This window comes from Hoplias malabaricus, chromosome X1 (genome assembly GCF_029633855.1).
Source record: "Hoplias malabaricus isolate fHopMal1 chromosome X1, fHopMal1.hap1, whole genome shotgun sequence".
Taxonomy (NCBI): domain Eukaryota; kingdom Metazoa; phylum Chordata; class Actinopteri; order Characiformes; family Erythrinidae; genus Hoplias; species Hoplias malabaricus.
This window is the reverse complement of record NC_089818.1, coordinates 6,052,867-6,076,874: the sequence shown is the minus strand read 5'-3', so window position 1 is coordinate 6,076,874 and position 24,008 is coordinate 6,052,867. Positions and strand designations below refer to the sequence as shown.

General features: G+C 44.2%; 2 protein-coding genes across 4 annotated transcripts in view; one reads left to right on the top strand and one right to left on the bottom strand.

Annotated features, from left to right (window-relative positions):
* LOC136675637 (serine-protein kinase ATM-like) overlaps positions 1 to 2,411 on the top strand; it is a 42,691-nt gene extending 40,280 nt beyond the window's left edge. For all 3 annotated transcript variants that reach the window (XM_066652293.1, XM_066652294.1, XM_066652292.1), the window contains exons 59-63: positions 168 to 254; positions 478 to 592; positions 797 to 860; positions 961 to 1,109; positions 1,769 to 2,411. In XM_066652293.1, coding sequence (XP_066508390.1) covers positions 168 to 254; positions 478 to 592; positions 797 to 860; positions 961 to 1,109; positions 1,769 to 1,952 — 599 coding nt within the window. In that variant the 3' untranslated portion in view covers positions 1,953 to 2,411. The remainder of the gene's footprint in view (positions 1 to 167; positions 255 to 477; positions 593 to 796; positions 861 to 960; positions 1,110 to 1,768) is intronic.
* Positions 2,412 to 2,730: 319 nt separating this feature from the next.
* LOC136675908 (beta-secretase 2-like) lies at positions 2,731 to 22,550 on the bottom strand. Its single transcript, XM_066652711.1, has 9 exons — positions 22,067 to 22,550; positions 14,423 to 14,511; positions 12,646 to 12,862; positions 7,668 to 7,799; positions 7,042 to 7,176; positions 6,373 to 6,474; positions 5,991 to 6,140; positions 4,441 to 4,609; positions 2,731 to 4,098 (listed from the first exon to the last, which is right to left on the bottom strand). Exons 1-9 carry the CDS (start codon positions 22,343 to 22,345, stop codon positions 3,860 to 3,862), a joined length of 1,512 nt encoding a protein of 503 aa, XP_066508808.1. The 5' UTR covers positions 22,346 to 22,550; the 3' UTR covers positions 2,731 to 3,859.
* Between the last annotated feature and the right edge of the window lie 1,458 nt (positions 22,551 to 24,008).

Genomic DNA, 24,008 nt, shown 5'->3' with positions numbered 1-24,008 from the left:
AGCAGCCATTGATGTTCTAATATACCATAAATAACCTGAGTCTTCACCTGCCGCCCTGTTTATCACCACTACCCCTCAGCAGGGGGCTCTGTGAGCAGATGATCAATGTTACTTCCCCTGCCAGTGGTTTTAATCTTGTGGCTGATTGGTGTATACGTTGTTTACAGTGGGCTACATCGTGGGACTGGGGGATCGGCACATTCAGAACATCCTGATAGACGAACAGACTGCAGAACTGGTCCACATTGACTTGGGTGAGTATGGGTGGGATTTTCTAAAAGCACTTCCCTGGACGTGAGTCCGGTTTACAGCCTTTTACTTCATTAACTTAATATATTTCATAAATCAATTAAGAAACCTTCTAAAATACTGAATAATAATGTAATATGAATGTCATATTTACACCTTTAGACAGAAGAGAAGAGTTTGTGAAAAAATCTTTTGTTTTTAATCATGAGGCTGCGTGTTGTTCTGCAGGTGTTGCGTTTGAGCAGGGGAAGATTTTACCCACCCCGGAGACCGTGCCATTCCGGCTGTCCCGAGACATTGTGGATGGAATGGGGATCACTGGAGTGGAGGGAGTCTTCAGGAGGTGTGTTCCTCATATCATCGTATTTTAAATTTAAGGATAAGAACAGGAAGCACACACTGATGATGAAAATGTATTTTTATATGCTCTGGTTAAACTGTATTTACAGTGTTTGTTGAATTATAAAATTAACGCAGTAGTAATTTCCAGGGCCCAAATGTTTCAGCACTGAAAGACTGATAACGAATTCACTCTGTCTTTTTAAAGATGCTGTGAGAAGACAATGGAGGTCATGAGAAGTTCTCAAGAAGTTCTCCTGACCATAGTGGAGGTAGGGCAGCTGTGACCATGAATCTCTCTGGAAGTGGCCACCTGCAGGACATCTGTGAAATGGTTTCCTTTTCTTATTGTGTGTGTGTGTGCGTGGCCAGGTGCTCCTGTATGACCCTTTGTTTGATTGGACAATGAATCCTCTGAAAGCCTTTTACCTGCAGCAGCAGCAGGATGAGCAGGCGGAACTGAACGCCACCCTGAACCCCACGCCGGCCGGAGAGGAGTCAGATGCTCACCGCAAATCCAGGTTCATCATCAGCACTATGGCGTTTACTGTTGTTGTTGTTGTTTACCTGTCTGTTGTGCTGTCTCACTGTATCTGGGTGGAAGGAATGACCCCTTAACCATTTCTTTCTTCTCCTTCTTCTATATATTTTTATTTGTTTATGTATTTCTTCTAACAATATGTACATAATTTTATACAAGCACCACACCATCAGTCTGAGCTTCCCTCAGCTGCAGAGTTTACGTTCTCCTTCGATCCAGATCTGAAAGCATATGACACGAAAATAGTCCCAGCTCTCTGAATCAGGAGTGAGAATCTCAGCCTTCTCTCCTTGTATCTGAAGAGAGAAAAGTAGGCTTACGAGAATGTCTACCCGGCAGGGGAGCTGCCACCATTTATATCAGGGGTGTGCACTGCTGGATTATTGCTGTGATTCGTCTCAGTCAACAGCCAGAGGTAGTGCTATTGGTGCAGTCACAGAGAGGGCCTTTCCTGTAGTGAGGGTCCTCCAGATTTAGACAGCCGGGGTTGGTGTGTAAACGTGTGATGGATCTAAATGTTGTGATATTTGTGTCATCACAAAAACATGGACAGAATCTTTAACCGTGTTTACAGTCTATTTTAAGTCGTTCTATTTAAAAAAGTTAATGATATTTTGATCTGTTTTTCCCCTGTGGCAGCAGTGACATTGAAAGCTTCAACAAGGTGGCGGAGCGGGTTTTGCTGCGACTGCAGGAGAAGCTGAAGGGTGTGGAGCAGGGGGCCCTGCTCAGCGTGGGTGGGCAGGTTAACCTCCTCATACAGCAGGCCATCGACCCCAAAAACCTCAGCAGACTCTTCCCTGGCTGGCAGGCCTGGGTCTGAGCCGTTCAGGAATGTTTCTCTGTCGCTGCAGATTTCATGACTTTAGTAAACGTACTGATCCAGATCAATGGAAATTACACAGCTCCGTTCATGTCACTCACTTCTTTTAACTGTTATAAGGCTGTGCCCCTGACCTGGGACCAGCTGAAATCAGAGATGAATTCTCCTCCATCCTGTATGTGGCCCTGAATAAATGGTATTTTAAAGAGAAAACGCACTGTCAGTGAGTTGTGTGCGTCTCATTTTCACCTCTACACCAGCAGCAGCAGCCACAAAAAAAATAAAATAAGAGCCTGGGCCCAGCTGTCTGAACCCGAGTGTGTTACGGACTATGGCTTTCTGCACTGTTTTTTTAGTTCTAACTGCACTTGAATCTAAAGCTATCAGCTCTGAATGTTTACGGCTGTAATGTTCCACCTGTTACATGTTTAAGTTATGAACGTGGGATTTTGTTGACATTTGTTTCATTTATATTCAGTATGTCACGCACACAACAGCTTTAAATATTTTATTGAATATTAAAGTGGACATTCATCTGTAATCACTTCAATTTTCCTTTTTAACCATGACTTTTATTATAATTAATTTTTTTGTGAAGCCGTTTGAGCTGCATTTATGTTTAAAAGCAGTACATAAAGATTAGTGGGTGGCTGGAACACACCCTGGACAGAGAGAGAGAGAGAGACACACAACCCTATGGACAGTTTCCACAGCATCCCACAAGGACCCTAAGAACCTGCAACAGAATGAAACATACACAGAAACACACTTTGGTAAATATTTTATTTCAGTTTAATTTTGCAATGAGTGCAGCTGCTGATTTGAGCGTCTTAACATTCAACTACCACCAACCCTCAGCATCTGTTAAATATTAAATTATAATTATTACATAAACACCATTCACTCCTCGGAGGTTTGCAGTTATTTATAGATCAGTGTAAAGTTAGAGTGCACAAATATAAAACCTCCGGAGCGCTGAGGCACTTTCAGGTGTTACTGAAGGATCAGTAATTCACCGGGTTCATGTCAGTATGACTTTTGTCCAGTTTTCCGCCTCAAGAAATGATTGCCACTTTAGAAATATAAATAAAAGGTATCATTTTACAGGTTCTTTTTTTTTTAATAAATCGACTCATGAAAACGTACTTAAACTACACAACAACTAAAAACAGCTGCTTATAATTTTAACTGTGACCAAGAAACACCAGAAATCCAGGGTTGATAAAAAAAATGGCAGGTAAAACTTGGAGGAAATGTGCAATGTCTGAAATATATCTCCAAAATTTAAAAAGGTTCACCAAAAATCACCAAAGCACCAAAGGATGAAGAATAAAAACAGCTGTCTTCTGGACATGGATGGTCTTCATATCACCTTCTGTCTCCTGGAGTTGTGCTCTTCATACAGTTCTCTCTGTGGTCTCCATCGGTCAAACAGCAGACGGCTGGGATCTCACCGCACATTTACAGCCACAGGCAGATGTTTGGGCACCTCCTGCCAGGGCTGGGCGATGAGTGGTTCATATCGAGATCGCGGTTTGGAAGGAGTGCACTGATCTAAACGCTGAGCTGCAGGTTTAACTCCGACCTCGACCAGTTTTAAACATTCAGCTTCTACAACCGTGTCCGAACAATCAGAATCAGCACGGTGCTGTGGACACCATCGCTACCACAAATCGATGACCGAGAGATCATTATCCTGTGTTTTCCAAGTAAACTGTGTTGTTATCTGCTTGTAAAGTCTGTAAAGTATTTTTGGGGTTAAGGGATTTTTCCTGACCATAAATGTAATGACCACTTCTGTGGTTGAAGCTTAGCTTCTGACATCATGAATTAAAGAAGGAAGTCCACCTGATTTGTCAGGACCAGGGCCCATTCGGGGTCCCTCAGCCCAAGGGCAGGCCCTGGCATCATTTGATGCGATGGCGTACGAGGGAGGACTGGTCAGTTATCTCTCCGTCTCGTTGGCGACGGCAGCTACAGGGCAGGAGCAACAGGAGCAGCAGGGTCAGCAGGATCAGAGCACACAGCCCCATCAGAGCATATGCAATCACCCACAGCACAGGCTCCGGCAGCGAAAGACCACCCACACAGCCACCTTCTGCCGGGAACGGACCCTCGATCTCAGACACCGGCTCCCCGTTACTCTCTGGAACAACAGGAAGAAGAGCAGGAGGTCATCACCGTGTGGATGGTGTCAAGCCCATTTAGGTCTCCGAATCTAAGCTGTCCTCCTGTAGAAGGGCTCTGCTACACTTTACCTTTCATAAACATTCATTTCATGTCTCCATATAAATTATTTTAATGTATCTTAACTAATTGTTCTTTATGGTTCCTGTTGTTTCTGTAAAGCCCTTTAAAATGGTTATTGTGTATGAAAGGTGCTCTATAAATAAACGTGCCTTGCCTTCTACCAGCTGCCACAACAGCGCCACCCTCTGGACAATCAACCCTAACCCTAACCCAGCGCAGCTGATCCGAGTGCACTCACCTGCGCAGGAGCTCACAGCGAAGCCGACCCTTTTGTTTGCACGGTCAAAAGCGACGTAGAAGCCTTCCATGACAGTGGCACCAATCACAAGGCCGTTGGTGGAGGAGGAGATGCCGAATCGGAAGCAGTTCAGTGTGCCGTCCACGTCTGTGACCGGCTGGATGTAAAGCTGTGGATGGAGGTCAGTGTTTACACAGAAAACCAATCATAATTATAATACCCGCATTTATCAGTGAGACTACACAAGCAGGACCAGGGTCTCTTCACATTTCACACACATCACACAAGAAAACTATTCTCATTCTGGAACCTGCAGTCATTACAGATTGGGTTGGAGGACTCAGAGGGAGCGAGGTGTGTGAAGTAGAGCTCTGGGTTAAAGCCTCACTCAGTGTCAGTGAGTCAGTCTGGTCTGATTTGTACGGAAGTGTTCTGTCCTAAGAGCGACATGGTCAGCCCCGAGTCCAGTTACAAAACCGTTAATTCGCTGAATTAGTGCTACTTTGTGTTGCAACCAGGAAAATGTGCCCACTCTGCACTCAAGTCAGTTAATCTTTATACAGGAGTCCAACGGTTTCACCAGAAACTGGCAAACATCCCGCTTTTATATAAACTTGTTTAATTAATTACAATTTTACTTTTGCAAAACAAGGTAAGAGCAGCCTCAATGACTTCTGAGTTTCTTGCTCAGTTAAGGTTTAAGATTTCTGAGATTCAGAGTCAGTTTTAATGAACACATCTCATATGGACCAAGGGTGTAGAGTTAGCATGGACAGAGGTGACGTGTCCCACCAATATCCAGCAATTATTGATAATTATTATTATCAATAGTTGAATTTTTCCCACCAATAATTTGATCCCCTCAAGAAAAAAAAACAAAAAAAACAAAACACACACACACTGGTAACACAAGGCCAGTGTGATTGGCCTTTCCCTGCTGTCACAGTCTCTGTAGTTTGGTTGTGAGCAGCGCCAACACTGGAAGGAAAACTTTCCAGTCATAAGCGGGTGTTACTGTGCAAGACTCAGGAGCATCGTGGGTGACACACGGGGGTCAAAAGTGAGTGAGAATGTCAGCAAAAATGAAGAAGGTGGCTATTTTTCAAAGAGACTTTTCAAAAGTCACTTAAAGTCAAGTTCGCTAAAATCGTCTTTAGCTAGGAATAACATGGTTTGGAAATTAATTGCGCAACAAACTGCCAATTGTCAGCTCCCTTCATTGACTTTTTATCTCTGAGCAAAGGGGGGGAGAAAAAAAATAAAAATGTAATTAAAGATGGTTCATAGGTCCCCACCAATGTCAAGAGCAAATCTACGCCATTGATATGGACCCTCTACCGCCCACTCCATTCAAAAAGATCAGATCCAATGGCTTTAAAATAGGGGCTTCCTGATGAAGATTTTTATCATTATTGTGATATGAAGGTCCATAACAATCATCAAGACACAAAGAAAAATGCCACAGTAAAATCAATCCTATCAATATCAGGACAGCTGAGTGTGTGTGTGTGTGTATATATATATATATATATATATATATAGACTTTGACCTGTGGGAGAACAGTCAGGCGGAAGGACTGGCTGGTGTTGGTTGCTCTGAGGTAGATTGAGAGTTTGGGGAAGAAGCTCCAGGGGGATTCTCCTTTTACCCAACACACCAGCTTCGTCCCGGTAAAAAAGCCTGAGGAGAAATCCTGGATCTGGGGGAGATCAAGTTTTAATGACCTCTGTGATGTCTTGCTAAAACTGATGCAGACATTAATTACCTCCACAAAGAAAAAGCTAAGTACTAAAGCGAGACAGCAGTAAAAACACGAAAATGCTTTAAAACTTAATTCTTAATGTTTAAAAACCTGCGCTTAAGGAAAATGAGGTACAGATTTTTTTCTGATGATCCATAAAGCTTTCTATTACAAGACAACTCACACATACCAGTGACATCTGTGCAATGGCCTCCACCACAGCATCGAAGACCTTGGTGGGAAGCCGAAGCAGCGTCGTCCCACTGTCCACGATGGCCTTATCTGTGTTATACTGAATAAAACAAAGGTGAAGGGGTTAAACTTGTCAAGACCTGCAACAAATAAAGTCTTTCTGTTCTTCTCATGTCTTTATCAGCAGTTGTGTTTTCATATCCTTGCAACAGCAAAGTCAGAGCTGCTTCCCCCTTTCAAGTCTCTATAATGTCCAATCTGTTATTCTTCCCTCCCTCAAGAGGGACATGTTAGACTGAGGGGATTTGTTTCGGAGGAGAACAATAAGAACGTGAGGCTGAGCTGTGCTAAGGCATGTTATGGTGGAGCAGTGCTTTCACAAATGTCAAATTTACCTGTCCTTACCGTCCAAATATGGACACAAACCCATTAAAAACATGTACTGAAGTCACTAAAACCAAAACACATTTCCCTTATCAGCCTCCAGCAGGTCAGCTCTGTCTGTTCAAAAGGAGTGCTTCAGTGTGGACCACTTCTTAATGAGGCACCACCAGTCAGAACACAGCTTGTTTTAATATCCCGGACTTAAGGCACACGAATGTAGTCTGAAAATGAATAATGTCTGATTTTTAAACACACACAAAGTATATAAAATATTTTATAGTACCTCCCTGCAGTCCAGGTTCAGACTGTGGTCTGCAACTTCCAGTTTCAGGACCTCCACCTGGTAATACCACTCCTGCAGGACTGGAGTGTACCACATTGAGCCCCGGTACAAGGTGGGCTCAATGCCCCCCAAGATCTGAAACATCGTCATCATGAACAACAGTTGTCCTGCATTTTGTTAGATCAGTATTGGAAGGCAGCTTGGTTACAAATATTGGAATCTAAGTTAAGGGGTGCACACCGAAGTTTAAAGCTAGAGAAGGCAATTATCCACAGGTTTTACACAGATCAAACATTCATTCATTGTCTGTAAACACTTTTCCAGTTAAAGGTCGTGGATAAGCATCTGGAGATTACCCTGGAGCGGGACTTGAACCCACAACCCCAGGATCCTGGAGCTGTGTGACTGCGACACTACCTGCTGCACCACAGTGCCACACAGATTAAACAGTTGCTCAATAAAACCTTCTGTATTATATCCCTGAGGCTAAGCTCTCCCTCCTCCACGTGCTGCGAGTGACCCGCTGTGGCACAGGTCTGAGGAAGCGAGGTGAGGTGAGGTGAAGCTGGCAAGGACTCTGTAAAACTTCCATCTTTAGTTAAATTAAAAGAAAGTCTAGTGCTCACCAAGCTGCCCCCTGCTGGGCTGGACGCAGCACTGATGGAGACTCCTGCTCCACACATCTGGAGAGAGAAGACATCTGGAATGCTGGTCTGCTGCACCAGGGAGTTGAAGAATGGCTCTACAGATGGATCTGGCTGAGAGAAAAGCAGCAGTTTGTTTTGCGAAGGTCAAGCAGCTTCGTTTCATCATCAGTTTACGCCAAACATCCATCAGCCGAGTTCAGTCGGGCGTCCGGAGGCGGCAGTTTTAGGTTTACATTCTAGCTGTAAGCTAACAAAGCTAACCAAGCAAACAACTAAAAGGTAGCTAATACACCTCCGGTTAGTATTGTGCTAATGCATGTCTAAGTCATCAGAACCTCATCATTATCTGTGTGGATTTCTCCGACCCATGGACCAAAGTGCTAGTGAGAATCAAGAGATCCTCCTCCCTCCACCCCAAGAGCAATTAGACTTGGGTCTGTTCAGTTATCGCAACTAACCCCAATGCCTTACGAGCTCATTCAGACTTTCCTCTTCTTGATGTATAAGATCTTATATATGATTCATATACATATAGTCTAATGGCTGTATTAGCCAGTTTACACATATTGAGACCTTATTTCAGGACCTTCTATATTTTTGCACCTTCTTGCATGGTCTATCACTGCAATGTTCTTTGCTCTTGCATCTATAGTTTCACTTATATTTTTGTAAGGTCTTTTAGCTTGGTCGGTCTTGCATTAATAGTCCACAATTTCCTACAATCACTGGAAGTCTGTATTACTGAGTAATGCGCTGTACAGAAAGAAAGAATGAAAGAAAGGTCAGTCGATACAGAGACACTGCCAGCTCTTCTTGCCTATATACGTTTGATATTTTTTATTAATTTTTTAAAATAAAGTTAGTGTAGTTGGTGCAAACCTGTTTCTGGCCGTTTGAGGGGCGTATAGAGCATATAGAGGACGCAGCTGAAGCAAAAGAATAGACCTGAACCCTGACGTACTGTTGAATAAAAGACTCCTGATGTTCAGCCGCCAAACATCCATCCATCCATTATCTGTAACCGCTTATCCAATTTAGGGTCGCGGGGGGTCCAGAGCCTACCTGGAATCATCGGGCGCAAGGCGGGAATACACCCTGGAGGGGACGCCAGTCCTTCACAGGGCAACGCAGACACACACACAGTCACTCACACACTCACACCTACGGACACTTTCGAGTCGCCAATCCACCTGCAACGTGTGTTTTTGGACTGTGGGAGGAAACCGGAGCACCCGGAGGAAACCCACGCGGACACGGGGAGAACACACCAACTCCTCACAGACAGTCACCCGGAGCGGGAATCGAACCCACAACCTCCAGGCCCCTGGAGCTATGTGACTGCGACACTACCTGCTGCGCCACCGTGCCGCCCAGCCGCCAAACAAAACACTCCTAAAACTTTTAATGGCGCTGATGGTACAGTTAGAAGTAACAATGTAAACACACATGAGGAGCTCATTCCTACTGTTACTGTGGAAGTTCATACTGGCAAACAGGAAAGCCCAGTTTAAAAGCAATAAGCCTGTGACTTATTGACTCATTAACTGTGAATGAAAGGCAAATATTAGAGCAGCATACACACTGCGTAAGCATAAGCATAAGCAATGAGAAGAACTCATGGGATGGTTTAAGGAAGTTGAGTCTGAGCCCGAGAGAGTGATCTCAGACTGCTCAGACTTGTCTGATATTCCAGCCTAGTTTGCCTAGACAACCTGAGGCATCTACTGCAGAGAACAGACAGACAGATGATGTTTATACACTCTCGGAAATCAACAATTTCTAGGATCTTTGAATAGTTTTTTCCTGATTCCCAAAAATGTATATTAGTCCGGCACAGCATGCTGCTAAAATTTTAGACCCTTATGGCGCTCTCACCCAAAAAGACGGTCCAGGTTAAAGAAGTACTGTGTTCACAGTTGTACATAAAAGCCTGAATTTATATAGTTTGACGGATAGGTTTGCGCAACACTACTGGTGTCTTCTGGTTCTGTTCTGTTTAATGTAAAGCTTTGACAAGATTTAGACTTATGCTCCGGCTTTTGACTTTTTTGGTTTAGATCATAGATAGAAAAGTGTATTTCACCTCCTTTAGACAGTGGTGGGATGTAGGGAAAGTTCAGATCAGGTTGTTTGGTCAAAAGTCTACCTCATATTTTACATCAGAGGTAAACAAGCGATTGCAACTCTTGGACAAAATATAGCTCAGTTGCAACAAATTGTGGGCAAACAGGTAGAATGAGGGATTGTGCCACAATATGGACGCATTCCTCTTAAAGCAAAACAAAAATGTAAAAGCTAAATATCAAAAACTTCGAAAGACATGGATGCTCCAGGTACCTTGTTTTTTCATCTTGAAAACAATACAATGAAAGCAAGCAGATTCATGCTTTGTACATGTCCAATTTTTGTTCGCCATTTAACATGAATTAAATGGGACAGAGCATTTGAATTTTACTTTGACGTGTACAATACAGACACATGCGACAATGTATGTGTACAAAACACTGTTGGCTGACCTGCCTAAACTTTTAAAGATCTGAACTTGTTACAGTCTGCTCTGACTCCAGAGGAGCTTAAGATTGGTGTGTTTCAGACCTGGGCATTGATGGCTTGCCGGTGGAATTTAAACAACCTTTTGGGAGCTGATTGGTTATGACCTATATTTAATGTTGTCTGAATGTATAACGAATGGTGAGCTGCCCCTCAGTTGTAGGAGAACAGCGCTTAACAGCTTCTTTTGTCCAACAAAGGAGATTTGTCTGATTTGAAAAACTTGGGCTGTTGTGTACAGGTTATAACGTGTTCTCCAAAGCCTTAGCCAATAGATTGAAAGATAAGCTTTACAAAATGGTACATCACGACCAAGCGTACTGCTTTCCTGGTCAATCAATACTTGATACTTGATCTGTTCTGGAATTGGCACAGATTACTCCTATTGATATTGGACTGATCTCCTTAGAAAAAGCTTTCGACCGAGTTGATCATAGATATATTTTTAATACATTGTCAAGTTTTGGCTTTGAAAGAGAACTTTATTAAGTGTGTGAAGATGCTGTACACTGGTGTCACCTGCCTGGTAAGAGTGGGAGGGGGATTATCCAGACCAGTTGAGTTAGGGAGAGGAATCCAACAAGGATGTCCCATGGCAGGACTGCTATACTCCCTTGCCATAGAGCCTCAGCTGCGGCTGATGCGGAATAAAGTTAATGGAGTAAGTATTTGTGGGCTGCCATGTATTGCAGTTTCATCACATGCAGACGATGAGTCTGTATTTGTTCGTGATGGAAAAGATGCACAACAGCTGGAGGATGCTTAAATATATATTGTGGTCTTTGGGAAACTGCAGAACCACCACAACTGCCTGGGGTACTACAGTGGAGTAGGATGGGGTTCAAAGTGCTGGGCATTTAACTGGACTCAGAAAAACTGGGATGGTGTACTGACATCAGTAACCAAGAGACCAGAGCGTTGGAAATGGCTGCTGACACAAATATATTACACTGGTAGAGTGCTTGTAATTAACAACCTCGTAGCATCTACCCTGTGGCACAGGAAGGCTGTCCTGAATGACCCTGCTGGTCTGCTGGCAGAAATAGTCAAACCTTCCGTTTGACAGTGGCACAAAGACTGCTGTAGTTGGATGAATGGGGCTTGATCAGCATTTATTTTTTTAAATTAGATCTGGGGTGGCACTGTGGTGCAGCAGGTAGTTTCGCTGTCACAGCTCCAGGGACCTGGAGGTTGTGGGTTCGAGTCCCTCCGGGTGACTGTCTGGGAGGGCTTTGGTTCTCACCATGTCCACGTGGGTTTCCTCTGGATGCGCCGACGATGAAGCCAACACCATGGGTGTAGGAAGGGCCCTTATTTAATAATAAAAATACCCCTCCACTCTATGCACTCCACTAAGCTGATAAGGAGGATTCTGAATGCAAGGCTGAGCATGATGGGGCTGTTGGCACTGGGTGGATGTCAGTACAGCTGCTTGCCCAGTGGACTGGAATCTCCACACACAGTTCTCGGGCAGTTCCTGCGTGAAGTGCTGAAAGTTCAGCCTCAACAAGTACAGGAGTTTTTTTTGATGAATCACAAGGAGCTGAGGAGGCGGATGGGAAGGCTCTGTGCACAGTGTGCATTGAAGTGAGGATAGGTGGAGTGTCCTCAACAAACTGCCTGTCCCCAAGAGGACAGGAGACCTGCAGTGGCAGATCGTTGATGGTGCAATAGCCATGAATACACATACTGCTCACTTTGCCCAGGGGGTAAATGTGGGGTGCCTTTTCTGCTCCCAGCCTGAGAGAGTACAGCGTCTTTTCATAAACTGTTCCCATCTTGACAGAACTATTCGTTTTTTTAAATAGACTTTGTTCACGATTAGAACTGGTTTTAACCTTTGGAGCGTTTATTCTGAGGGGCATATTATATATAAACACACACAAATATATTTGGCCAGGCTAGGCTGGCAATATGGCTAACTAGGAGAAACAAGATGAGAGGAAAAGGACTTACCGATACCGATAAAAGGTGGATTTTGCATATTTTAGTTTAGATTTTATAATATTTGAAACCATGTGGTGTATTGACAAAGCACTGTATTGTGTTGAAGATGGAGTTCTTCTGATGTGTGTTTGATGTCCCTCCCATTCTTGGACAGAGGGAGCTTTCTTAATGAAGGACTGTCAGGGGTGGGTTTGAGGGAGTGTTTTTTTCCCTTCTAAAGTGTGGAATGTTTTGTATATAGTTAGTTTTCTTTTAATAAAAGCAGTGTAAATCTCTCTCTCTCTCTCTCTCTCTCTCTCTCTCTCTCTCTCTCTCTCTCTCTCTCTCTCTCTCTCTCTCTCTCTCTCTCTCTCTCTCTCTCTCTCTCTCTCTCTCTCTCTCTCTCTCTCTCTCTCTCTCTCTCTCTCTCTCTCTCTCTCTCTCTCTCTCTCTCTCTCTCTCTCTCTCTCTCTCTCCTTACCCGAGCCAGTGAAGGGTACGCCAGGCCCAGAATGCCCTGCCAGTTGATGCCAGGGAGAAAGAACCCGTCAGAGGCGAGAATGGCAGCGATGTTGACGGTGATGGAGCTGTTGAGACCTTGAGGGATGGAGATCAGGTCAGAGCCCAGTTGCCCCTCCCAGTTCCCCTGTATGTACCGGACCGACACCGGCCTCCCACCCGTCCTATAGGTGCTGGAGCTGTGGAATACAGAAACATGATTAGAATGCCCCCTGCTGTTTAGGAGACAACTGAGGCTCCAACAATCCTCCTCACCACCCTAAAAAAAAAAAAAAAAAAAAAAAAAAAAAAAACCTCACACACTTCTGTGGACCAACTCAAAACTGTGAAAATTGGAAATTCGATAAACTCTCATAGGTACACTTCAACTGTGAGAGACGGAATCTTTTAAAAAATAATAATAGAACATTGAGAAAAATCTGAAAAATAAATTTATTAGCTTTTTATTGCATGAAATAAGTATTTGATACAATAGGAAATCAGAGCTTAATATTTGGTACAGAAACCTTTGTTTGCAGTTACAGAGGTCAGACGTTTTCTGTAGTTCTTGCACACACTATTTTGGCCCACTCTTCCATACAGATTTTCTCCAGATCTTTCAGGTTTTGGGGCAGTCGCTGGGCAACATTGAGTTTCAGCTCCCTCCAAAGATTTTCTTGTGCAGAAAAGCACCCCCAAATTATGATGTTTCCACCCCCATGCTTCACGGTTGGGGCAGCATTCTTAGGGTTGTACTCATCCTTCTTCCTTCAAACACAACGAGTGGAGTTGATACCCAAAAGCTGTATTTTGGTGTCATCTGACCACATGACCTTCTCCCACGCCTCCTCTGGATCATCCAGATGGTCACTGGTGAACTCCAAACGGCCCTGGACATTTGCTGACGTGAGCAGGGGGACATTGCGTGCCCTGCATGATTTTAATCCATGACGGCGTAGTGTGTTACTAACGGTCATCTTGGAGACTGTGGGCCCAGCTCTCTTCGGATCATTGACCAGGTCCTCCCGTGTAGTTCTGGGCTGATTCCTGACCTTTCTCAGAATCATCCTTACCCCACCAGGTGAGATCTTGCATGGAGCCCCAGACTGAGGAAGACTGACAGTCATCTTTTCTAATAATTGCAGCAACAGTTGTTGTCTTCTCACCAAGCTGCTGCCTACTGTCCAGCACACCCCAGCCTTGTGCTCTTTGGTCTTGGGCATGGTGGAGAGTTTGGAGTGTGATTGACTGAGTGTGTGCACAGGTGTCTTTTATACAGGTAACGAGTTCAAACAGGTGCAGTTTATACAGGTAATTAGTGCAGAATAGGAGGGCTTCCTACAGAAAAACTAACAGGTCTGTTTCCTACTTGCTGGTTGGTAGGTGATCAAATACTTATTTCATGGAATAAAATGTTAATTAATTATTTAAAAAATCATACAATGTCTCTCACAGTTAGAGTGTACCTACAATAAAAATGCCAGACCTCTACATTTGGCAGTGTATCAAATACTTATTTAAAAATATCATTATTTAATGACAAAAGCTGAAAGAAAAAGTTTCCAAGGAGTCAGGAGAATTAACACCTCATAGATTTCTAGATAGAAAAGTGGCTGTAAAAGTGTGTTTGATGAGGTGGAGTCAGGATAAACAATCTCAAAGCAAACTCAGGGTGACTAAACAGAGTAAAGCTCACTCAGAGCCGTAAGGGCATGGTCAGAGTGGTGAAAGATAAGCTTCGGTGGTGGGTGTGGCCTTACAGAGCTGTGTTGAAGAAGGTGGTGATGTAGGGGTGAGGAGCCGCAGCCACCGCAAAGTTACTGCTCCCAGTGTCCACCAGGATGTTCAGCTGAAACACAAACGGTAGCACAGTCAGACTGATCAATCACTGACCTCCACTGGGCACCGGTGTCCGCACCCAGTTCAGCCCCACACACCTTCCCAGACCACCACCCGTCACTGGGGTCCACGCCCAGCTCAGCCCATATATGTACGAACATTCATACTTTGTCATTTTATTCAAGAAGAAATAATCTAAAAATGTAAATCGTGATTTTAATAATACACAACAGTTACCATGAAATGAAAAGTGTGGAGAATTTTTGACATTTTAGATAAAATTATATGCTACACAAAATCTCTTTAGAACCTTTAATATATTTTTTCATTCTGCTCTACATACTGTTCTAGTGCTGGGCGATATGAGCGCATATCAATATCACTATTAATTTAACATTTTACCACGATTACGATTACTGAACGATTATTTTGGTTTTGTATTTGACAGTTTTTTTTTTAATGTAGCTTTGTGTTTTTCTTTGGTACGAGCTGCTCGAGACACTCCATCGTCCTCTGCGTTTAGGTTGCTTCCACGTGGCAGATGAGAGCAGAATCACATGACCCAGCTTGGTAGCGTGGTTTTAAAGGGACAGTACATGAATAAACAGTGTGGACATCACAGAATAAAATTAATTGATATAATCTTACTCCATATTATTACTGATATAATATAGACAAGATTAAGCTTATTAGAAATTCTGAACGTCGATTTTGATTAATTTTCGATTAACTGCCCAGCCCTACACTGTTCCATAAAGTTTTTTCCATAAAGGGCTCATATTGTGGAAAACCATGTACTGTGTTCAGCTCCCAGTGATTCAGCTCCCCATTACCTCTGGAACAGAGATTCAGGGACAGGGTTTAGTTCTGACATTAGAAAAGTGCAGAGAGAAGCAGTGAGTGAAGGCAATGCTCCCGTTGTGATATAAACTAGTGTTAATGTGGTGTATTTACCCTTTAACAGTGGCTGTGGATTTCACAAGAGATTAATCAGAATCATTTCAGCTGCTGTTCATTCTCCCTGTAATTCACTTTCGTCTTTTTCCTCTCTCCCATCATTTTCTTTTCCTTTCTCTTTCCCCATCACTCCCCCTCTTTCTTGCTTAGACACCTTGCTTTCTAGTGTCCCTCCATTCTTCTCTTCCTCTCTCGTCTTTGTCTCAATGCCCCCCCCCCCGAACCTCTCCACACATTGCTGGTGTTTGGCAGGCGCATGTTAGCAAGTGGTTGGAATAATGTTGCTGGAGCGTGGGTTAAACGAGGGGGAACTAATGAGATAACAGAGCGGTGCCATCGTGCCGAGAAGCAGAGGGGCTATAACGGGCATTACTCATCGTTAACTCCATCACAATAACACCCCCAACTACCCCTTCCCAACGGGCTCCACCTCACTGCACACCGCCCCATCTCCAATCAACCCAGCATCGTTACCTCAGTGGAGTAAAGGTGGGATTAATTCACTCTCTCTTAGTTAAGCTGCTATTTTTAACCATTTCTCTTCGGAGATTTCTCTCAGTCCTCCCCCATAAACAAGAACTAAAACTGCAGAGAGAATCAGGATCTTCTAAGAAGCTCCAGCAGGCCCTGAGGTTCTTGTCCCGGATGTTCACTGATTCAAGGCAGGAAAATCTTTCTGTGTTAAAGGAGATGTTCCCTGGAGAATGGAATAACAGTGGATTCAGACAGGCCTTCATCCTGTACTCGTTATAAGGGAATGAGGGAATGTTTCTCCGGCTCTCGTCCAACCAGACCAGTGTGTTTTAATCACTACCTCCATCTCTCTGCCCATAATCACTGCTGCCTCGGACAGCAGACACTCACATGAGTGTACACACCCCAAAGACAATCAGAGTTTTGTTGTGCTGTTTAATATGCATGTGTTCCTCAGCTCTGAGAAGATCTGCTTTCATTGGATTAAAGAGAATCATCCACTGCTTCAGTGAGAAACAGTTCCTTGTTCAGAAACTTAAGTGCTTCAGTATATTAACACATCATCACTCACCATGTTCATAACCTTAATCCTTTAATTATGCAGAAAATACATGAATTCTCCTTTCAGTTGTATTTGGTGTTGTTGCGACAGCCACAAAATATAGACAGGAGCTGGTCATAAAATTAGAATATCATGAAAAAGTTGATTTCAGTAATTTCATTCAAAAAGTTAAACTTGTATATGGTACTCATTCATTACACAGACTGATATATTTCAAGTGTTTATTTCTTTTAATTTGATGATTATAACTGACAACTAATAAAAACCCCAAATTCAGTGTCTCAGAAAATTAGAATATTACTTAAGAACAGTACAAATAAAGGATTTTTAGAAACGCTGGCCAACTTTAAAGTATGAGCATGTACAGCACTCGGTACTTAGTTGGGGCTCCTTTTGCCTGAATTACTGCAGCAATGCGGCGCGGCATGGAGTGGATCAGTCTGTGGCACTGCTGAGGTGTTATATGAGAGCCCAGGTTGCTCTGATAGTGGCCTTCAGCTCTTCTGCATTGTTGGGTTACATCTTCCTCTTCACAGTACGCCATAGATTTTCTATGGGGTTAAGGTCAGGTGAGTTTGCTGACCTATAAAGAACAGGGAGACCATGGTCCTTAAACCAGGTTCTGGTAGCTTTGGCACTGTGTGCAGTCCTGTTCTTAATTTATGGCATCTCCATAAAGTTGGTCAGCAGCAGGAAGCATGAAGTGCTCTAAAACTTCCTGGTGGACGGCTGCGTTGACTTTGGACCTCAGAAAATACAGGGGACCAACACCAGAAGATGACATGGCACCCCAAACCATCACTGACTGTGGAAACTTTACACTGGACCTCAACCAACATGAATTCTGTGCCTCTCCTCTCTTCCTCCAGGCTCTGGGACCTTGATTTCCAAAGGAAATGTAAAATTTACTTCCATCAGAGACATAATCATGGACCACTCAGCAGCAGTCCAGTCCTTTTTGGAAGCAAGACGCTTCTGGCACTGTCTCTTGATCAAGAGTGGCTCGACACAAGGAATGCGACGCTGAAACCCATGTCTTACATGCGTCTGTGTGGTGGTGGTTCTTGGAGCACTGACTCCAGCTGCAGTCCAGTCTTTGTGAATCTCCCCCACATTTTTGAATGGGTTTTACACTTTTTTTCTACCACATCTTTTCCTTCCCTTCACTTCTCTATTAATGAGCTTGGACACACAGCTCGGTAAACAGCTTCTTTACAATGACCTTTTGTGTCTTGCTCTGCTTGCGTAAGGTGTCGATGATTGTCTTTTGGACAACTGTCAGTCAGCAGTCTTCCCCATGATTGTGAAGCCTACAGAACTAGACTGAGAGACCATTTAAAGGCATTTGCAGGTGTTTTGAGTTAATTCGCTGATTACAGTGTGGCACCAGGTGTCTTCAATATTGAACCTTTTCACAATATTCAAATTTTCTGAGAAATTAGTTTGAGGTTTTCATTAGTTGTCAGTTATAATCATCAACTTAAAAGAAATAAACACTTGAAATATATCAGTCTGTGTGTAATGAATGAGTATCATATACAAGTTTCACTTTTTGAATGGAATTACTGAAATAAATCAACTTTTTCATGATATTCTAATTTTATGACCAGCACCTGTACAGGGGGACGGTTAGGGTCCACCTCTTTAGTCACCTATAGTGACTTCAGTGACCTGTGTTGGATCCTCGAAGGGAAGGAATTGTGAGAACACACCACATTCCTCACAGACAGGATTCCACCCAGGACCCAATAGTGATGTGTTGGTTGCGAACGAACCGGTTCAAAGAGCCGGCTCTTGTAAGTGAACGATGAGAGCCGGTTCCCGTCTAAGACCGAGCCATTTTTTTCTAAGGCTTGTCATTCAACCAATCAGAGAACAACAAGCAAGCTCCAACCCTCCAAGCTGAGACATTTGGTTTTCCTGAATACCAATCTGCCTTCCAAAAAATAGTTGAAGAAAATGTTAAATCAGTTAAATGTTTGTTGACAGTTGTGGTTGTTTTAATCACTACCGTTGAATGCTGCTGTTTTGCACTTTGCAGATTATTTGTTTATTTTATTACCCAGAAATGGATGATGATTTAATTTAATAAGCTATTTTGTAATACCTACCTTTTGGGTTCCATTGGCTATATTTCAGAGTTTACAAGTGATTTTTTATTAAGGTGTTTAAATAAAAATCCAATTATTTATACAATTAATGTGTGAGTGCAATCAGTGAGTTATTACAAGACAGCCATAAAAACAATTGGCCATTGCAACACTATTATTATTTTTAGCATTGAACAATAATATTTTGTCCATATAGTCATGTAAAATGTAGGTAATATTGTTCTGTACCAGTGGAAATAAGTGGTAAAACAAAGAGCCATTTAGGAGCCGAAAGAGCCAGCTCTTTATGAAGAGCCGAGCCAAAAGAGCCGAAATTCGCATCACTAGGACCCAGAGACCTTGCAGCTGGGGCCGAGAGACAACCCACAGTGTTCTGGAACCAGTTTATGGCAATGTGGTTGAAGCCAGGGTTTTGGAAGTTTAGGCTACAATGGCGATGGTAATGTTAAGCGTGTATTTGCGTGTTGTTGTAGTTTGGGACTTAACGCAGCGGCGTCATCAGTTCAGAGAGATCTGTAGAGCTTGCTCATTCTTTGTATGTAGTAGTAGTAACATCCAGTAACATCCAGATCTCACTGGATTCTTTTTTGAACACCAATCCAAAAGACCAAGGCGTAATTTTACGCTGCCATTGTGATTTGGATAAAAACAAATGTAATCTCTGCTGTAGCTTGGAAATTTTTACAGATGGCCAGTTTGTGCTGGATGTCTGCATAGAGTGACAAGTCCCTCTGGACAAACTGCGCTCTGCAAGGTTTATACGTCACCATTTAGTCCTTACACTGCTTACTGTGAACAATGAGAGAATAGGAAGGAGAAAAAAAAAACCAGGTTCCAGGGACTAGGACCAAATTTACCTGATGGAGAAGCATAAAAAGCCTAGTATAGCCCAGTCGAGCAGAGAAGGGACCCTGCAGTGGAAAAGCTCCAGTAGTGTTCTTCTCCAACAACACAGGGCTGGAGTGCCGCAGCCGTAACCAAATGGCCAGCAATGTGCAAAATATGGACGCTCTGGGGGTCCGTAACATTGATTTAATCTACCACTCATCCGACACTCATCCCCTCCATTCTTCCGCTCTGCTGTAGCGCGCCGGGTTTAATTGTCCCTCATTGAGATGCTGAGCTAATTACTGCCGCTCTGCCGCCACTAACACATCTGCTACCTGTTTGTAGCAATTAGCAGCTGTGAGCCACTCCACGGATTCCACAATTACAGACCCCCGCCTCAATTAACACAAGTGCCATTCATCACAATCACACATCCACAGAGACCCCGGCACAGGTTACACACACACACACACACACACACACACACCTCTTTGTTCCCAGGACAGGAGAGACGGCTGAGATGTGAGGAGCTGGGATAACGAGCCTGATGCATCCACATGCCTTTAAATAAACACAGGGTTTTTGAAGTAACACTCACATCACACATCTATCACAGGGGGATTCCTGACCTCAGGTGTGACCACTGTCTGCTAACCTCTCACTGTACCCTTACTGACACCTCACTGTCCACTCCAGTCTCTCTGTAGTTCTACAGTTACAGACTGTATTCCTTGTGTTGCTCTGCATACTTCATTTTCCCCCTGTCCACTTGATCTTCAAAGATCAGGACCCCTTGATTTGGGGGGTGGATTATTCTCAGGGCTGCAGTGACACTGACGTGGTGGCGTGTTGTGATTGTACAAGTTGTTCAGAGTTTTTAAACCCCTCAGTGCCGACATCCAGCCGACAGATGAAGGACTAGAGGACGACCGACACACACCGTGCAGCGACAGATGAGCTACTGTCTCTGACTTTACATCTACAAGGTGAACCAACGAGGGAGGAGTGTCTCACAGAGTGGACAGAGAGTGGACACAGGGTTTAAAAACTCCAGCAGCACTGCTGTGTCTGATCCACTCGCACCAGCACAACACATACTAACAAAACATCACAACGTCAGTGGTCAGGGGAGCTGATAAGGAGGAGATGCTTTTAATATTGTGGCTTTTGGGTGGCTCCCTTACACTGAGGAGCTGTTTTTTTTTTTTTTTTTCCCTTGGTCTAATCTCAGTCAGCTGCCTGCAGAGCTCCGGCCCGAGGCCCGGTGTCATGTGAACTCATGTGAGGTCCAGCTTACATTCCCACCTCAGACCTATGAAGGAAGCCTTGGTCTCCCTCGTGCTGCCGGGGGGCGCTCACATCACATGCTGCCCTCAGACCCACAGCCTTAAAGAGACAGTCATTACCACTGCAGCACCTCATTTCCTCTCCTCCCCTCGGACTCGTGTGGTTTATTCTTCAAAACAACATGTTTCTAGATAACCGCTGTCCATAAAAATGTTTCTTCATGTTTGTGGATGTTTAGTTTACCACATGAATTGGACACAACAGCTCCTTCACACTGTGTGTAAATTTGACAATAAATGAACCAATAGAAATTATCCAAAATTACTTGGAACCTTTTTACATTGACATCTTTTTAAAATTAAGAAGGTTTTTTCCCCTTCTCCTGTGAAGTTAATATTTTGGAGAAAGTTTTTTTTCCCCTTTTGGAAAGTGACAATGATTCCATTTCTCTCTAAAGCGAGCCGTGTCTGTTACTGTGGCTTTAAGACTGGTTTTATGTAAATGACGGGCCTTGTTCTGAAAAGCCGCTCAGCTTTGACAGGCCTTGTACATTTAACACAACACAAACTATAAGGCTCTGTTTCTCTGTGTTTTAAAACTTGAAGAATGACAACCTACTTACTCAGAGTCTTATTTCAAAACAAGGAATGTTACAAATAAAAAAAAAAAACAGGAAATACTGCACAGGTCAGGGTCTATTTACAGTTGAGTGCAGTGGGCTGTTCCACAAAGCAGGATTTCTCAGTTTAGCCAGATAACTTAAGCCTGTTCAGCAGGAGCAGAGCTGGGAGATTCCAGCCAAACATTCTCAACTTTGGGCTGGAGTTAGCAGCCCCCTCCCCCATCAATTAGAGCCAATTAGATTTCCCCTTCGGCTTTAATAAAGTTAATACCTTACTCCACACTTCCTGAAACCTGGGGTGATGATGTTCTGTGGAGCACACGTTGATTGAGGCTTACGCTACAGTTCCAAAGTTTGTAGACACCCGTTTATCCATAAGAGCGCAGATTTAATAAGGATGAGTTTTTGGTGGACTGTCCCTTTTACTCTCAGGGGCTGGACACTAGAACCTTAAACACAAAAAACAAACTATTAAAACGAGCAGCGGTGGGACACGGGTTATAGGAGGAAGAATGTGGGTCTGCTGCTGCTGCTGAAGGGGTTTTAAAGCGTGTGGAACAGTGGAAGAGCGTTCAGCTGCGAGTGTCCTTCAGTGTGGAACAGTGGAAGCTCGGTGGTCGTGGATCTAAAATTGAACTAAAACTGGGAAGCAGGAGTGACCACAGTCAGCTGACCCCAGACCTGGCTCAGGCTCATTTAAGACTCTCTCTCTGAAATGACCCACCTTCTGTCCCGGGGTTCCGATGACCATCTCCATGTAATACCCTCGTCCCGAGTCGCCCCTCAGGTTGTTGACCATATCTAAGAAGTTGACTGTTCCCGCAGGGTCCGAGGCCAGAGCCAGAGACCCAGCGCTCTCCGGCGCCGCCTGGTTCCACTCCAAAGCCTCGAGCTGCTCCGAGCTGTTGAATGCTCGGGTCGGGGTGATATTCAGGCGGATCCGGTAAAGCCCGAGAGCCGCGGAGGCGCAGAGGCAGAGCAGCAGTTCCCGGATCAGCAGCATCTTCTCCTCGGTCTGCGGATACTCTCAGGCTCGGACCCAGACTCCGACTGAACTCTCTGCGCAGCTGCCCATTCTCAGACGGAACCGAAGCAGGAAATGAACCGTGACCGAAACTCACTCAGTATGCGCTCCAGAACTCATAAAACTTCCTGAACTCTGGTATAAAAACCTCCACCTCACGGATGTGACGCTCAGCAAACAGTCCAGCAGCCATGCCCACAACCCCACAGCTCCTCCCACAACCCCACAGCTCCTCCCACAACCCCACAGCTCCTCCCACCAACCACAGCTCCTCCCACAACCCCACTGCTCCTCCCACCAAACACTGCTCCTCCCACCAACCACAGCTCCTCCCACCAAACACTGCTCCTCCCACCAAACACTGCTCAGCCCACCAGCCGCTTTTCTGTCCTCCAACCACAGCTCCTCCCACCAAACACTGCTCCTCCCACCAAACACTGCTCCGCCCACCAGTCGCTTTTCTGTCCTCCAACCACAGCTCCTCCCACCAAACACTGCTCCGCCCATCAGCCCCTACTCCGCCTACCAACCTACCACGAGGACCAGGACACAAACTTTTTAAAGAACCTATACCCCACCCCTGTTGTATAAAGCAGTACCACACTGAAGGTGGCGCTTTTACTGATTAATCACAGCAGGCAGATAATCATTAGTGGCAAATCTGGATTGTATGGCACTCTTGGGAACCGTGGAATTGTTGTAGTGATGTAGTGATGGCACATGTCAGCATTCTGAATTTTTTTGTGTGTGTGATTTCTATCCCATGGTGCCCTCTGGGTGGCGGCTAGTGTTGCCACACGTACTGGTTTGTTTGGATTGTTCTATTTTTTACTGTCTGTCCCGTAAAATTGTCTCGTTTTTTCATGAAAACGCACTTCCATTCATATTCCATTCACACACCTTTAAATAAATATATATTCTGCAGTTGCATCAGTGTTCTCTCCCCCGCACCTTCATAGCTGTGGGGTGCTGGTCTCTGAGTTCCTGTAGCGGACGGATGCTTTTATTTGATTGGTTGTTATGTAGGTTGTACCCCCACCCCCACCCCTGGCAGCCCCCTGAACAGCTGCCCAGGTCAGGTCAGGGTTCCTGTGCTCCCGGCTCCAGGGCCAAACATGTATTCAGTGTCCAGCCTGGGGTTTTAAAATGGCCGGCAGGTATGGCACTATACGGCACTGTAAGCCCTAAGGTTCCAAGTAATTAACTGGACTGAGTGATTCTAACTTAAAATACATTGAAAATTTGCACTCAATTTAACAATTATCTTAAACACCTGAGTTTGTTGAATGGTTAAGTTTTGATTTAGCATGACTCCTGTTTGTGGTTTTAAGTCAAAATAACTGTATATGAGAGATATAACTGAACATAAGTGTTGTAAGTTTGTGAGTCATGATGTCTGAAGTCACATACGTAGAACCAGTGCACTGCAGTTTTCAGCCAAAGATGGCGGATGAATTGGGGTTCACTGCTTTTGGTGAATGTCATTTGGACATTCAGGTGGCGCAGCAGGTAGAGTCGCAGTCACACAGCTCCAGGTGTTCAAGTCCCGCTCCGGGTGACTGTCTGTGAGGAGTGTGGTGTGTTCTCCCTGTGTCTGCGTGGGTGTCCTCCGGGTGACTGTCTGTGAGGAGTGTGGTGTGTT